Source organism: Medicago sativa, chromosome 4, assembly GCF_051527215.1.
Source record: "Medicago sativa cultivar Bolivia chromosome 4, Bolivia_mono, whole genome shotgun sequence".
NCBI classification, from domain to species: domain Eukaryota; kingdom Viridiplantae; phylum Streptophyta; class Magnoliopsida; order Fabales; family Fabaceae; genus Medicago; species Medicago sativa.
The window spans coordinates 76,291,659-76,308,151 of NC_140752.1; the positions used below are offsets into that span (position 1 = coordinate 76,291,659).

A 16,493-nucleotide genomic window follows, 5' to 3' on the forward strand; every position below is an offset into this window, starting at 1 on the left:
AGTAGTTTTCTTAATCCTGAGATCATGAAAAGTAATAACATAATAAAGTCCAAAGAAGACAAACCAAATGTGCAACATGCGCAATTGGTTTATGAATGTTGAAGAATTTGCTGATGTAATATGGCCAAAGAGAGCAGCAAAAGATGTTTTTGGTGAATGGATAAGGAATAGTATTCAATGAGGATGATGAAATGTACGTGTTCTTATCTTATATATCTTCTTTTATCAATAACTTTAAACCCTTTTAGCACACAAAACCTTTAATCCTTTATGCTAGCTGTATTTAAACAGGAACAGTTGAACAAAAGGACCTTATTTATTTAGACTAATTAGACTTCATGTATTGCCAATAAAAAATTAATAGACTTTCAAATTTTTTATTTTATTTTAAATATAAATACTAAACCTTTTCTTATAATTTTTTTTAACCAATTCTAACCGCCCTAAACAATGATCAAATTAGGATAATTTCTTATGGATCTTCTGAGTGCTATGATACTCATGAATTACACATTAATAGAATCGGTGATCAAATTATTTGATTATCATCAAACAGTGATCTGTTGAATCATGTCAGAATTCACGTAACCACCCTAACCGTTTTATACGTCAATCTCATTAAACCTTTACTATAAAAGGATAATATTCACTAGATATTTCCGCATAAGTTTATTGTAAAGGGATTGACATACGAATAAGGATATAGCTAACAGGATAGGAATGAAATTGATGCGATGCATTTTTTAGTATTAAATAAGTGTACAAAAAAAAGGCAAGAGGATAGGAATGAAATTGGTGCAATGCATTTTTTTAGATGAAATTTGTTAGGTTAAATAATTGCAAACCTAATTTGCAAATGAGCAGGAAAAAATTAATTTAAGTTGTTGCAGACTTAACAAAATTAATAAATAAGAATTATTAAAAGGTGCGTGCACGATTCATTCTCCCGCTTCTCCTGCTGACTCTTCTAAAACCCTTGCGGACTTGAGTATTAGAGTCCTTGTAGGTGCCACCACCTTATGTTGAGCTGTACTCCGATTGTCTATAATCCGTTCAAGATCAACATTGATAGTGGATTCTTTTTTCTTTCTTTCAGCAGTCAGAGTCAAATTCTAGAACATAAAACTAATATATTTACATTTGACTATTCTCCCCTATCTATTTATATATTGTCTCATGAAATTCGTAAAGTCCTCCTCTACACGTCCAAATCTTTCCTTAATTTGTACATGAATAAAATAAAATACAAGTTAAATCATTTTGGAAAGAAACACTTGAAGCACCCAATAAAGAATAGATTCAACACTTCACCATCAATGTTTTGGATTGACATACGAGTACGACTATTGTCTATTATTCAAAGTATATGAAATGAAATATCAAAAATGTACTGCTGGCTGCTGCAAGGAAATTATATTATAGCAAATTTGATACTCATTTGAAATGAGGTACATAATTAATTAGCAATCCACAAAAATTATTAGTGAAGTCATGAGGAAAACAAATTAAACTCGCATGAAGTAGACTTTGTATGGCATGGCATTTTGGGAAAAAACAAAAAAAGAGACTTTTAGGTAGGAAATTTAAATGTTTTAAAAAAAGTAGGAAATTTAAAATTTCAAAAAAAGTCCCTCAATTTCTTGAAGAACTTTGAGGTTTTTTTTAAAAGCAAGGATGGAAAATGAGAAGTATTATATCCACCTGTGTCTGAGTTGGAATGTACATATTTTCTTGTTGAAGTGTCATATTATATATTAGATATATGAATCCATATAAAGTAGTGCGATACATGCGTGTCATTACTAAGAATTCTTGTGTTTGTTTTCATTACTTTTTCTGGGTTCATCCACAGTTCTCTGTATATAAATGCTTTAGGTCAGGGTTAGAGAAGCTTCCTAATTAGATAACAGTGAATTTTCTTTGAATGAGTGGCTTAATTTGGACTTGATAAAAGGAAATATCATCCAAATGCAACAAAACCAACAAGTATTGATTTTCTATCATATGAAAAATATTGTTTTAGTCGACATATTATATTATACTAACAAAAAGCAGTTTGTCTCTACCTTTAATTTACTATTTGTAATAAGATTGTGGATATGATTGATCTTTCAAAGTCCAAACAGATGTCAATTTCATGCCAAAGTATAGCAAATATAAATATACATGCTCACAGTAGTACTTTAAAGAATTTTATTTTAAATATACAACAGATGTAGAATTGTGCCCAATCATGGATAGGAGAATTAAATCTTTATATCCGAGAATAAATAACTCATATTAATAATTTGATCATTTGAGCAGTCGTCCATATAGAACTATTTCTAGTCCACTATTTTGTCGTAATTAGAATGAAAGTTCTATTTGTCATTCTATAAACAAAATAAAATTAATGGTGTAAATGATCAGCATATGTATACATCAACACTGCATTAAATTGTTCCTTAAAAAAAACACTACATTAAAATGTACTTCAATAAGGTTTAATTTTTTACTATATGATAACTATTGGAGTACAAGTGTGGTGTGGGTGGTTACTCCCTCGTTGATTAGAAATAGAGAAAATGTTCGATATGTAAAGAGAGATGATCCATATACTCATTGCACAATCGTTTTACGTAAAAATAAGGTGTCAAGATTTCTTAGTGGTCTCGGACATTTAACTTGCTACTCACGAGTCACGACGCTCCTAGACTCCCCAACAAGGGGTATTAGAGCCACGGTTCGGCTAGGTGGAGAAGCGGGAGTAAGATCCTAGTGTGGATGACTTCCACGGGTAAAGATCCTCTCTATTTATAAAAATAAATGAAAGATGCAATTTGGAGAGAGATAGAGACATAAAATAGGTAGTGGGTCCTACCATTAAATGGGTCCCACTATCATTAATTACTTTTTACTTATATCTCTCCAAATAGTAGAAATGGAGATGATGATAAAGGGAGAGGATCTTAACTCGACTTCCACATGAGGGGGAAATTATTGGAATGCAAGTGTGAGTCGTTAATTCTACGCCGACTAAAAATAGATAAAATGTTGGATATATAAGAAGTTTAAAATACTAACTTTGTCTTGAAACTTGTACATTTTATATTAAATATGTAACTTTTTAATAAATAATTGTTGTTTTTCAATAAAAGGTTACTACTTTTTAGTTGCTTTAATATGTGCAATATTGCACATGTTAGACAAACCCATATAAGAAAGCTGACTCATATGATTGTTGCTTGCTTTCAAGTTTTGGGTAAACCAAACTAGGTTTTCATTAATATAATTCTTTAGAAGATCTTATTTTAAATAAATATTTTGTGTGTTTATTTTTTAAATTTTCCATATACAATTAATAGTCCTAGATATGTAATTGTTGGATGGAGTTGTAGTTGTAGTTGTTAATGAGATTATCAATGTGGGTCACTCACATTTGAGGGAAGATTGTTGAAATACAAGGGTGAGTGGTTAATGACACATCCATTAGAAATAGAGAAAATGTTGAATATATAAGAGAGGCCGGTGACTCATATAGTCATTGCTTTAAATTTTTGGGTAAAACATATACTAGGTTTTTATGAATATAATACTTCAGATTATGTTATTTTAAATGAATATATTTTGTGTGTTTAATTTTTAATTTTTCCATATACAATTAATGTTTGACATTTTTTTTGACAAAATTAATGTTTGACATTAAAAGTTGATATTCAAAAGGCATAAGACTCGATAAATTAGGGTTATTTGTTGTTCATGTTTCAAAATATGATTTTTTTTTTCTTAATAAAAATGAATCAGTTGATCTGATGCAAGCATATGCATATTTTCTAGTTCCATCAGTTTTAGTGAATGAGAGGTCAACGGCATATTTTAAGTTTGGACAAGGGGATCATTGGCTCCATTTTCTATTATCCTGAAAGAGTGCTTCAGCCTTCATGCACTTCTTTCATATATATATATATATATATATATATATATATATAGAGGGCATATCAAGTGAGAGGGCTTTTTAAATGAGAGGGTGAGAGGAGCAATTAACAACCATTCGATTAAATCCAACGGCTAGGATGCTTTCATCTTAAAATATACTAAAAGCATGTGATTAATCACTAGCGCCTTTCTCTCTCTCTCTCTCTCTTTTGCGTTGAAACCTTTCTTCTTCCCTGTGACATTTTTCTTGTTGAGGCTGAGATCTTCAATTCATTTTCTTGTTCTGGTTCATGATATTGATAAGCTTTGTGGATTTTTTTTACAAGGTCTTCCTTTAATTTGAAGAACCACATGTTGATTCATAAAAAGAGTTCTTAAAAATCAAGCACCGCATGGAATTAAAACACAATAGAACACAATAGATTGAGATACCCATGGAGGCATCCAACTTGGCAGAGACACCCATCATTTATTCAATTTCTCAAAGTTTGTTAATTTGTTTGAAATTTATCTCAAAACTTGGTTCAATTTTATGTTGGTAAGAATAAATAAAAAAATCTCCGCCATTGTTGGACTGTAGAGAAGCTTCTGTGTTTATTTTAAGATGCAGGAGATTCATCACATGTAATTTCTTGAATTGAAATCTAATAACACAACTTTGATTCTCTTTATTTCCTATCGATCTGCATGTTTGTTTAATTGAATTTTATAAATTCCATGAATGCAAGTTTTAATTTTCCTTTGACTTAAAAAACCAAAAAAAAGATCTTTTGATTACAACGATGGTGATAGTGAAGCTTTGACCAACTGGTGAAATTAAATCCATGAGAAGAAGAAGAAGAAACAAAGAAAGTGTAGAAATTACCTGTGAGAGAAAGAGAACGAAAGAGTGGAGAAGATGAAAGGTGGATGTTGTAGTGCATGACCCCTTTTAAAGAGCAATTAAATCTGAAGCGTTGATTTTGATCTAATGGTCCAAATTAATTCCTCTCATTATAACTACTCCTCTCACTTGATATGGCCTATATATATATATATATATATATATATATATATATATATATAAACAGTAGAGGGGTTGAGAGGCCTTGCTCTTCAGGCAGTTGACCATGGAGTTTTCAAATGGTACAAGGTACATAACAATTTACATTACCATATTCTACAATATACCGACGGTACAATTTTGGCAGGGGATGCAAATAATAATTAATGAAGTAAGAATCTAATCCTATTATTTATAATTTATTTAGGTTTTGTTTGGGAGTTTGAAGGGAGAGAAAGGGAGGGATTTGGAGGGTAAAAAATATGAGGAAAATGGATAAATTTTTTCCATTTTTTGAAAGAGTAGTTTTTTTCGAGAATAATAAATTAATGTTTATGATTATTATATTTTTAATTTTAAGAATATTAGAATAACATAGATTAAATTTGAAGAATTCATATAAACCCTCCACCACTACAATTTTTTAGTTCCTCCCAAATGAGGAGAATTTTATATTATGAAGAAAAATGGCTTAATAGCAGTTTGACCCCCTAAGTATCAGGAAGTTACGATTTTGACCCCCTAACAAAATAAAATACAATCCAGGCCCCTAAGTACTACTTCTTTTTCAGTTTTGGTCCCTCGGGCCAATTTTGATCAATTCAACTATGACATGGAGGCCATGTGTGTAATTGTTTTTTGTTTTGTTTTTTTTTTAATAATTTTTTTTATTAAAGCGATACACACGGGCATTTTAATTTATTTTTAAATTGAAAATTACACACGTGTCGTCCACGTCAGCGTTGAATTGGTCAAAATTGGTCTAGGGGCCAAAACTGCAAAATGGGCAGTACTTAGGGGCTGTATTGTATTTTATTTTATTATGGAGCCAAAATCGCAACTTCTTAATACTTAGGGGGCCAAAACTGTTATTAAGCCAAGAAAAATTAACCCCGAAATGCCCTCCCCTCCAATTTTCCTCAACTTCCTCCACTTGTTTATTCCTTTTTTCCAAAGCTCTCCCTTCCATTCCCAATCAAACTCGCAGACAAAATCGTGGGCTTAATTGAGTAAATAATCCCTAGTCCCCGTTAACTTAGCTCAGTTGATAGAGACGTTGCATAATATATGCAGATGGCGATGTTCGAACCCAGGACACTCCACTTATTCACCTTAATTAAGAGGTGAATTTCTTGTCATTAGACTAATTGACAAAAAAGGTAAATGATCCCTAAAATATCTAGAATTTTGTTTTTACTCCCTACAAAAAATTGCAACTTGTAGTATTTGTAAAATTTTCCGTCAACATTTTACTCCCTGTAAAAAAATATATCGGCATTTTTAGTCTCTGTAAAATTTTCCACCAGCATTTTTAGTTCCAAAATATGCTAATGGAAAATGTTACATGAACTAAAAAGTGCAATTTTTTTAGGGACTAAAAACGAAATTATGAATATTTATAAGGACCATTCACTTAATTAACCTATTTATTTATTATATGTGAATTAATATTTGATATTAATTAAGATTTATTTTATCTTACTACTGATAATGTTATTATTACTCTCTCTGTCCTAAATTATACGTCATATTTTAATATCAATGAACTATTAATGCTTATTTTTCTATTTATCACGTTATCTTTTTTCCAATTATTTTAATTTAAGGATATCTTTGTAAAATAATTTATAATTGTTAAAGTGCTCACTTGGGTTGGTGTAGTGTGTAGGCTTAAGACCTTTAGAGTGTGTTCATCTCAAAGTCTCATATTCGATTCTCCCTAGTGTTAATTTTGGTGGACTTGTCAATAAATAGCTTATTGGTGGACTTGTCAATAAATAGCTTATTGGTGGACTAGTCCATAAATAGCTTAGCTCAGACTTTAAATGGGACCCTCACAAGTGAACGGTGAGATTTGACTTCTCGAACTAGTCGGTCCTTGAACCAGGTAACAAGTTTTAAATAAAATGTAACCATAACTTAATTATAAAATATGACGTAACATTCATCATACATAATTGCACAAGTACAACAGCTTATGAGACAATAATAAGTGACGGAGCTAGAAATATTTTTTTTGGGTGGGCCAATTTTTGTAATGTATGTAAATTTATATTTTTTTAATTAGTTAATTCGAGTGACTATTAATTGTTTTTGTCTATAAAACATAATTTATACCGGTGTTTCAAGGATATTTCAACATAAATATTATATAATTTTTATTATATTACACATATACTTTTAATTAAAAAAAGAATTGTGTTTGTTTTTTGAGCAATTAAAAGTAATATTTCTCATTTTTCTCTCTCGTTATTAGTCAAAAACAATAGAAAGAGAAAAAGGAAAAGAGTGGATAAAAACATCATGTGAGTGTGAGAGAAAAAATTGTCACAAAATAATTGTACAAATATCACAAGAGGACAAGAGTCAAACTTGGAACATGAAGCACGAGGAATCTTGACCTAACCACTGGAACACGCTGTAGAGTTATGATTTCTAGCGCAAGATAGCATATTGTATATAATATAATTTCATACTCTAAAAATGATTTTTCTTTAAGGCGGCCCACCCTTGCCCATAAGTGGCTCGGCCACTAACAATAAAAGACTACATAGAAGTTCGAACATGCACAATTTCTACCATAGTTTTAAAAACCGGCTCGAACCGGTGCGACCGGGAATCGGTGGGTATGCCGGTTCGAGTCACACGTCAGATCAGTTATGCATTTAAACCGGTGGAAACCGCTTTGACTCGCTAAAAACCGGTTAAAACTGATGACTCGGTCGTTTTTCCGAGCCAATCTGGTTTTTTTTAATATTAATTCTCATAATTAGTCATTAAAACCGATTATTGCTCCATTATGTACTAATTAATACCGGAATAGGTAGAAACTTAAACACTGCAACAATTTCTAATCTTTGATATCAAATGAAATATATTACATATGTAAATATATTACATTTTAATTTTATACGATAAAAGAACACATCATATTTTTTTTTTAAAAAGAGCACATTATTTTTTTATTTTTTTTAAGAAAAAGAACACATTATTATTAAATATAATATTTATACAATAATAATAATATACACATCATATATTTTTTTTAGAAATCTACATATTATATTAATGTTAATATTTATGCAAAACATAATCATGTCAACAAAATATAGCTATACAAATATTAATATACATATTACATGTCAATTTTTTTAGTTTTTAAGTGGTCGAGTCATCAGTTCAATCCAATTTAATCTTTAAAACAAAACAAAAATCTACACATATGTTGGAAATTCAAACGTCATTTTGCTAGCAGTATGTTTTTTTCGGTTGTTAAGAACACAATATGACTCTGGCTAATGCTTATCCCGAACACATCACGAATGTGCAATGGTCAGTCAACCTATAACTCTCCCATGTATTCTAAGAAAAACGGAAATGTATGCTATCTCTTTCTTTAGATGATTGACACTAATATATCGTGGAATTTCTTGAAAAAAGTTGTCGCTATGTATAGCATTACTCTGTGACTCTTGTCATACAATAGAAAAGTGAGTTTCAAATGTATTTTTAAAAACGTCTCGTAAATGTAGTTGAAATTATATAAATTTACATGGATAATAGTTGTCAAGAGCGCGGATTAAAATTTGCAAATGCAATGTCTCAATTCTCCACACTTACTATGAGGAGGTTTTGCTACTAGATTCTTTGATATAAAAAAAAAAAAAGTATTTTTGAAAATGATTTAGACAGAAAATAAAGATAGATTAAAATCAATACACTACTTTTAATAAGTTGGAAATCTAATCGAATCAAGCTGTTTAGTCATGTCAATGCATTGGACAACATTTAGTATATGTTTTGATAAATCAACGGTACGTAGTATAAAAAAGAAGAAGATAATATTTGTTAAAAAAAAAAAAAGAAGAAGAAGAAGATAATACGTTATCTTGCTATCTATCTTTGAATCAAAAGATGTGGTACTGTATGCAATTGTCTAACTTTTATTATCTGCTCGTACTTCAATTTGGAGCTCGCTTTGAATCTTTCATTGGGAATATTATAGATTCTTATGCTTCTTATACGTACATAGAGGATTTTTACTTCACCTCTAATTAACCAAATGAACAAAAAAACAAAACAAAAAAGTGAAAAGTTTATGTAGGGTCTTAATTTGACTTGAATATAATTTGGTAATAATTGAATAGGTCGGTAAGTATTCATTAGTTTGATACTTCACTCATGAGTTGTAGATTTAGATTCTTTTTTTTTTTTGTTACGGTTAAAATTTAGAGTGAAGGAATAATGTTTGAAAATTGCTTTTTTGACATAGAATACTTTCTATTGACACAAGTAAATGATGCTTTTACCTTCAGCGGCAGTTAACAACCGCTGGGACATGCGACGGCAGTTAACTGCCGCTGGCTTCCAGCGGTTGTTAACTACCGCTGAATTCATTTCTACACAGCCTAACTACGTTTGATGTACCATTCCTTTTCTCATTCTTCTTTTCTTCTTCCTTTCTTCTTTTCTTCTTTCTTTTCTCATCAACAAACTCAGTAATCAACAACTCCTCTTTGTACAATGAAGATACAATTTCTGAAAAAGAATATGGGCTATATTATTTTTGATTCAATTGGAAAACCATTAAAACAGATATGTGAATGAAGCAACTCCTCTTTTTTTTGTCTTCTTCAATCTCAATCATGGAAACAAGGAACGGGAATTCAACATCTCAGCAAAATTAATATAACTCCTTCTCACGTTTTCACAACATCAATTTTTTAATAAAAATTGGAACCGCAAAATTGAAGAAGACAAATGCAGATTCCTAATTTCTTGTGTCAAACTTTATATAATTCCTAATTTCATTGATTGTTGGACTTGTTGCAATTTATGGTGAGTTTTTGCAATTTATGAATACTCTTGATTGTTGGACTTGTTGTTGAACTAAATTTTTTCTATGGGTTTATGTTAAATTTGGATTATTTATTTGGTATGAAGAAGAAGAAGATGAATGAAGAAAAGTTAGATGTTTGTCTATTCATAATTATGAAAACCCAACATGAATTGATAAATCCAAAACAACACACAGAAAAACAATCTTGAGCAGAATAAAAAAATTTAGGAAAAGGAAGAAGAAGAAAGGGTATTAAAAAATGGAAGTGTAGCAGAATAAGTGGGCATATGCAGAAAAGCAATTTTCAGCGGTAGTTAACTACCGCTGGTAGTCAGCGGTTGTTAACTACCGGAGCTTGAGCTAACGGTTGTTAACTGTCGCTGGGGTAAAAGCGTCATTTACTTGTGTCAATAGGAAGTATTCTATGTCAGAAAAGCAATTTTCATAATGTTTTGGTCTACGATAGAGATTTTAAAATTTAAAGAACACTTGCAAATGTATTTATCTCCTTTTAAGAATACTAGTGGAGCTATCCATTTGAGTTGGTCTGATGATATTGACTTGAGAATTTGGAGTGTGCTCCTCATCAAAATCTTAGGTTCGATTCTCTTCGGTGTCAATTAGGTCTCAAACATAAGACCGCTCATCAAAGTCGACCAAGCCCAGAAGCATAAAGAAAATGGTAATTTTTCTATTACTTTTATATTTGTGTGTTGACAATTTGAATTTTCACTTTTATTTCTTACTTTAATATAATCAACTAAGTAAAGAATTATTTAAAAAATATATATGATATCTAAAAGTTTTTTTGTTATGCGGGTTAAATGGGCTACCCGCGGCCATACATGCTAGCCCTAATAGATTCCGGACTTTTTAAGGCCGAGCTTAAAAGCCCTATAAAAATCCGGGTTCAATATTTAAGGTTCAAACCCTATAATTAATCGGGTTTGACGGACCGGGCCATATGGGTTAACCTGTTTTGCAAGCTCTAGTTATAAGGAAAGTAAATGGACAGGATAATGGGACCATCTCAACTCACACACATCCACCGGCAATAAAAAAAAACACACACACAACTAAAAGGATAACTTTAAAAAAATGTTGGAAGGGAGACTTTTTTTATTAGCTAAAAAGTTGATAATTATTAGGTTGAAGTTGTATTTTGACGTTATTGATTGAAATATGTTTTTTTTTTGTTAATTACAAATATGACTATTTTTTTTTTGTTATTGATGTCATTTACGGTTTAAATAGAGGATATGCCATAAAAAAAATAATTATGCTTTTCAATTAGGGATAAATTTTTAATATTAGAACAAACCTCCATTTTGATTGAGACGACCATGCCTCTCAGGTTGAATGGCCCTTGTTTTTACCACCATATCAAACTTGTAGTTTTTTTTCTTGGCAAATATCAAACTTGTAATTATATCATTGAGATTGTATTTAAATTTTAGGAAAACGAAAATACACATTGATATTGTAAATAAAATTATTATTCTTTTTATTTACATTTTTTTATAATCAGTGTGAGATAGTTGTAGTATATATTTTTAGTAAAAAAAGTGATATCTTAAATGTGAATCTTTTGTTAGGATAGTGAATGCCATATCTTTTTCTTCCCCGACATCCAATGGATCCGAGTAGAAAGGTCACTAAAAGTAGATTTTGTTTTTGTCAAAAAAAAAAAAAGTGGATTTTGTACAAAAATAAATAAAGATCAATGCTTTTTTATTTTTGATAGAAAAATATCAATGCTTTTGTTAAAGGAAGCAACATGGTAGAGTATAAATGGGATCAAATCAATATGTGTGGCTGTCGACATGCAGTAAAAGGGATTTTTTTTTTTAGCGAACAGTAAAAAGGCTAAAAATAGTCTTGGGCATACATAGCTCACTTGCTAATGGCATTGTAACAAATCTCGGACATTCAATTTATTCATCTTATAAATAAATTTTAGCCATTAAACTATGTGACAAAAAAAATGAAAAGGTTAAAAACAACTCATGTACTTTTAAGCACTTTTAAAGAGTCTTGCAAATATTTATGTTAGTAGAAATATATATTTATTATTAACCATGGAGAATTATTTAAAAAAGACTATGGACGGTTAACGTAGAAAAAATACGGGTTGCACTTGGGTGTCATTGGTTTTTGGTATCATTGGTGCCTTTGTTCCTATCTCTTTCTTAACCACTCATTTTCTCTCATTTAAATAATTTATTTTAATCATTAATTCATCTTTCTCTCTCATCTAAAATGAATTAAAAGCACCCGTAACACCAAAAGTCAATGACACCCATGTGCAACCCAAAAAATACCATGGACAGTTGCATCGATCCTTCAACAAACTTAACTGAATTCTTTTTTGTTAGGCCGGCTGCTGGTTAGAAATTCACCTCTTAAGATGAATAAGTAAGATGTCCAGAGTTCGAACTCTGACTTCTCCATATTTTTTGTGATGTCTCTACTAAATCAGTTAAGCTCTTGGAGAATACTAAACTAAGTTATTGTTTGTATTATTGTGATATTTATTGCTCAATTTTTTTTGTTGCATTTTTAAAAGAGGCGTTCCTTCAGAATAAAATAAAGAGATGTAACACAGTGTTCCATAAATCGAATGTTAACTCGTAAACTCGCCTGAATTTATGTATTTAGGTGGCAAAAACGTGTTAACTTAAAGGCAAACTCAGTTTTTGGTGAAATCTGAATGTCTGACGAATTTAATCGAGTTAACATGTGTTAAACTCATGTAAACTCGACCGAGTTTATGTTTATTATTTTTTTTTTAATTTGGGCCTTTTTTTTGTCCATTTTCTTTCAAAACCCAATTCTTTTTTCAAGTCTAAGGTACCGAAAAGTTTCCTTGACAATTAACAAAACACTTAGCCTGACTTCTTCTAAAAGTCTGAAACGTTCTTCTCTTATCTGAGTTCTGAAACAACAAACATGGGAACACACAACAGTTAAGGTTGCGGTGTTGGCAAACTATTTTGACGTCGACGATTTTGATGCTGATTAAAGTCTTATGAAACTTATAATTTTACAAGTTAATTTTGTATTTTGATGTTAAGTTGAACATAACTTTTTATTATGGTGGTTATGTATACTTTGCCTTTATAATTAAGGTTTTTCTATCATGCGCAAATTTGCACATGTTTTGCCTTATTGACCTATTTGCAATATTATATTAGCTTACATATGTCATGTATATAATAAATTTTATATAATTTTAATTTTAGATAAACTTGTACGAGTTTACAAGTCAAGTTTATGCTTCGAGTTTACATAGATAAAACGAGTTGAGGTAAACTCTCGAGTTTTAAAACCTTGGTCACCATCCTAATGCTACTCTTACCAGGATTTTCGTTAATCATTGGGTCAATCAATTGGTCCATTTATAAATTCTCATACTTAAGTATTTCCTTATAAATAAAGTTCATTTGGAATAGAGGCACACATTAGAAAACTAAAACTCTCACTTTTCTTTCTAGGCTAAAATATTCCAAAGATTTCTGCAAATATCTCGTTTGACTTTTGCTCTATTGAAAAATAAAATTTGAAATCCGTCCTCGTAAAATTTTGTTTTTAAAGATAGTCCATAGGCCCACTGAAGTTGCAAGGGGGCACTCTGATGTTGACGTGGCACATACTGACTGTGCATAACTGGCCGCGTGGCATCTGATGTGGCATTTCTATTAGTAAAAAATACGAAAATTAATTTTCCAAAATTTTAAAAAATAAAAAAAAATACTTTTTGAAATAAAATTTTATGTGATATCCCTACTAAACAACTCGCTGGGACTACTAAACTAAATCATTGTTCGTATTATTGTGATATTTATGGCTGCATTTTTTTGTTGCATTTTTAAAAGAGGTGTTCCTTAAAAAAGAGAAGTGTAACACAAGAATGTCACCATAAGAAAAGTAAAACTCTCACTTTTCTCTCCATCTTCTCTAATTTTCATAACAAAAAAAATAAAAATAAAAATTGGGATATTTGCGATCCTGCAAGGACATTGGAAGCTTGTAGGATCACTAGGATGTGAGAATAGCGGTGATCCACGTGCTTGCCAAAAATCATGTTTGACTATGTCAATCTAAATCTAAAAATCCTTGAGTGTTTGGTGCCTTTAATTTAATATTCAACAACAACAATAATAATAAAATTAATAATATTGTGTGGGTAACAATTAACATAACAAGAGAAGAAGTAAGATTTGTGAAGTTGTGCATGCAAACACAAGGTTGTTAAGGTTGGTTTCGATGGCAAACATTCTAGGTCTTATCAGACTTCGTATCAAAAAAGGCACTAATCTCATACCTCATGATTCTCGTACCAGCGACCCTTATGTTCTTGTCACCATGGAAGAACAAGTTAGTTATTTGTATTTATTTTATTTTATTTTATTTCATATTTGAAATATTAACCAAATCAGTATTTTATGTTGATGTCTAAGAACTGATTGAAATTTGGATTACATGTTTAACATAATTAATAACATAAAGTTGAACTAAGATCTTTCTTTTTATTGGTATAGTAAATATATAAATCTGTGATTAATTTCACTGTTATGATATGTTACTATAAATGGTGCAGACACTGAAGACTGCTGTTGTGAAAGATAACTGCCATCCTGAATGGAATGAAGAACTGACACTTTACATTAAAGATGTTAACACACCAATACATCTGGTCAGTACTCAAACTCCAACTTTTTTTAAGTTGCAGAAGAATTTATCTCAAAAGAGAAAATAAATAAAAGGAAAAATGGGAAACATATATAAAGAAGAATAAAACTAAAATTAGCTACACAAATTTATGACTACCTCTAATTTATTAGACTACTATTGTATTGTTTTGCTTTTAAAGAATTTTTTATGCGTTTCCTTTGGTTTATACTTGTGTGATTTGGATGTAAACTTAAGTCAGTTTTTAAAGTTTTAATGTAATGAATGCACAATTTCCGAGATAAAATTTCTAAGATAACAAGTGCCCTAAGATAAAATTTCTAAGATTAGCATTTTCCTTAAACTTATCTTCAACTGAGATAGTGTCATTATCTAAATCGACCATATCGTTGTCCAAAAACTTGGCGAGAGTCTACATTCATTAAAACATTGAGATTTGAATTTAAATTAACCATAGGATCAAAGGGAACTGAGTTCATCACAAACTTGGTTGCGGCGCTTACATCATTGAAACTCTCTATCTTATGTCATTAGTAAGTAATGTAGCCTAACAAATGGCTTAAATCACATTGTGATCTTTGATATCAATGAGAATCACAAACAAATACGGCTGATGCATTGTATTTGCGAAGACATAAAAAGTCTTGATGTTGTAGCCTAGATGAAGGGTGCACACAGACCGTTTTTTTCGTTTCAAATTGACGAGCCTAATATTAAATTGTTGGTGGTATTGAATTTTGTTTTTCTATTCAGACAGTTTGCGACAAAGACACTTTCACTGTGGACGACAAAATGGGAGAAGCAGACATAGACATAAAACCATATCTCCAATGTGTGAAGATGGGGTTGAGCGATCTCCCAGATGGACATGTAATCAAGACTGTTCAACCAGATACGACTAATTGCCTAGCCGAAGAGAGTAGCTGCGTATGGAGAGATGGAAAAGTCGTCCAAGAAATGAGTTTAAGATTGAGAAATGTTGACTCTGGTGAAGTACTTGTCGAAATTGAGTGGATTGATGTTACAGAATCCGAAGGCAAAGGCTTATCCGAGGTTGAGTTTTAGGAGTACTTGCCTTCTCTAACTTTATGCATTAGTACTTTTATTGTGTGACTGTTTTGTATCATCATAACCTGAAGTTACTATGTAAGATTGTCTCCTTAATCTTAATTTGATAATGATGTCAAATTCACTGATATGGTCTGAAATTTTGTTTATTATTAAAGACAAGTCAGACAGAAGAGAAGGTTCATGAAATACATACACTAAACTGCACTATCATTTTCAATTTCAAATATGGATTATAAAACGAATTTCGCTCAAAATATACAAGAATGTTCCCCTTACATTTAGCTCACCATTTTCAAAATATGACTATAATTTTAAGTAAGATTCATATTCTCAGACTCATTTTATTGAAGTTTGAATACTCACCAGATAAAATTTTCTACCATTATTTTCTTTCCTTGCCATTTCAAAACTTGAAACATTATCCAAGAAAATTCGGATTCTTTACTACTCAGACCAACAAGCGTCTACGTAACTTGTCTTGATAGATAAATAGGTTCAATCATATACAATAAGAAAGTAAAATAAATTACGTCGTTCTCCCAAGAAATTTGTGTAGGTTGCCTCCATTTTACAAATTTCTTGGGACCACTATCTAGTAGATATTACGTCGTTCTCCCAGAAACGCTCAAAATTTCTTGTGATTTCAGACACTGCTAGCTCAACTTACTGCTAGAAGTTGTTTTGGATCTTCAACTGACACTAGCCACAAGCATGGTCAATTGTGTTTAATCAATCATATGAGTATAATGACAAAATTGCTATAAGTTTTTTGTCACGTTTTAGATACAGAAGTAATCTGCAAGAATATACCAGGCACACATTTTAGTCTTCAAAATATCACATGGAACTAATGACAAAATAATTGGCATATAGACAAAAAGAACAACAAAAATCTTAGAGATATTTTTTTTGTTCCTGTTATATTGGATTTGT

The 16,493-nt window shown here is 30.8% G+C and overlaps 1 protein-coding gene across 1 annotated transcript; it reads left to right on the forward strand.

The window, feature by feature from the left end:
• Window positions 1-13,697: 13,697 nt before the first annotated feature.
• On the forward strand, window positions 13,698-15,685 carry LOC146932014 (Calcium-dependent lipid-binding (CaLB domain) family protein). Its single transcript, XM_085703601.1, has 3 exons — window positions 13,698-14,174; window positions 14,398-14,493; window positions 15,243-15,685. The coding sequence occupies exons 1-3, from the start codon at window positions 14,064-14,066 to the stop codon at window positions 15,552-15,554; spliced, it is 519 nt and encodes a 172-aa protein (XP_085559727.1). The 5' UTR covers window positions 13,698-14,063; the 3' UTR covers window positions 15,555-15,685.
• Window positions 15,686-16,493: the final 808 nt, after the last annotated feature.

Coding starts and splice junctions, on each gene's coding strand:
- LOC146932014 (XM_085703601.1), top strand. CDS start 14,064: ATGGCAAACATTCTAGGTCTTATCAGACTTCGTATCAAAAAAGGCACT. Junction 14,175..14,397: donor TTGTCACCATGGAAGAACAA/GTTAGTTATTTG, acceptor TAAATGGTGCAG/ACACTGAAGACTGCTGTTGT. Junction 14,494..15,242: donor TTAACACACCAATACATCTG/GTCAGTACTCAA, acceptor TTTTCTATTCAG/ACAGTTTGCGACAAAGACAC.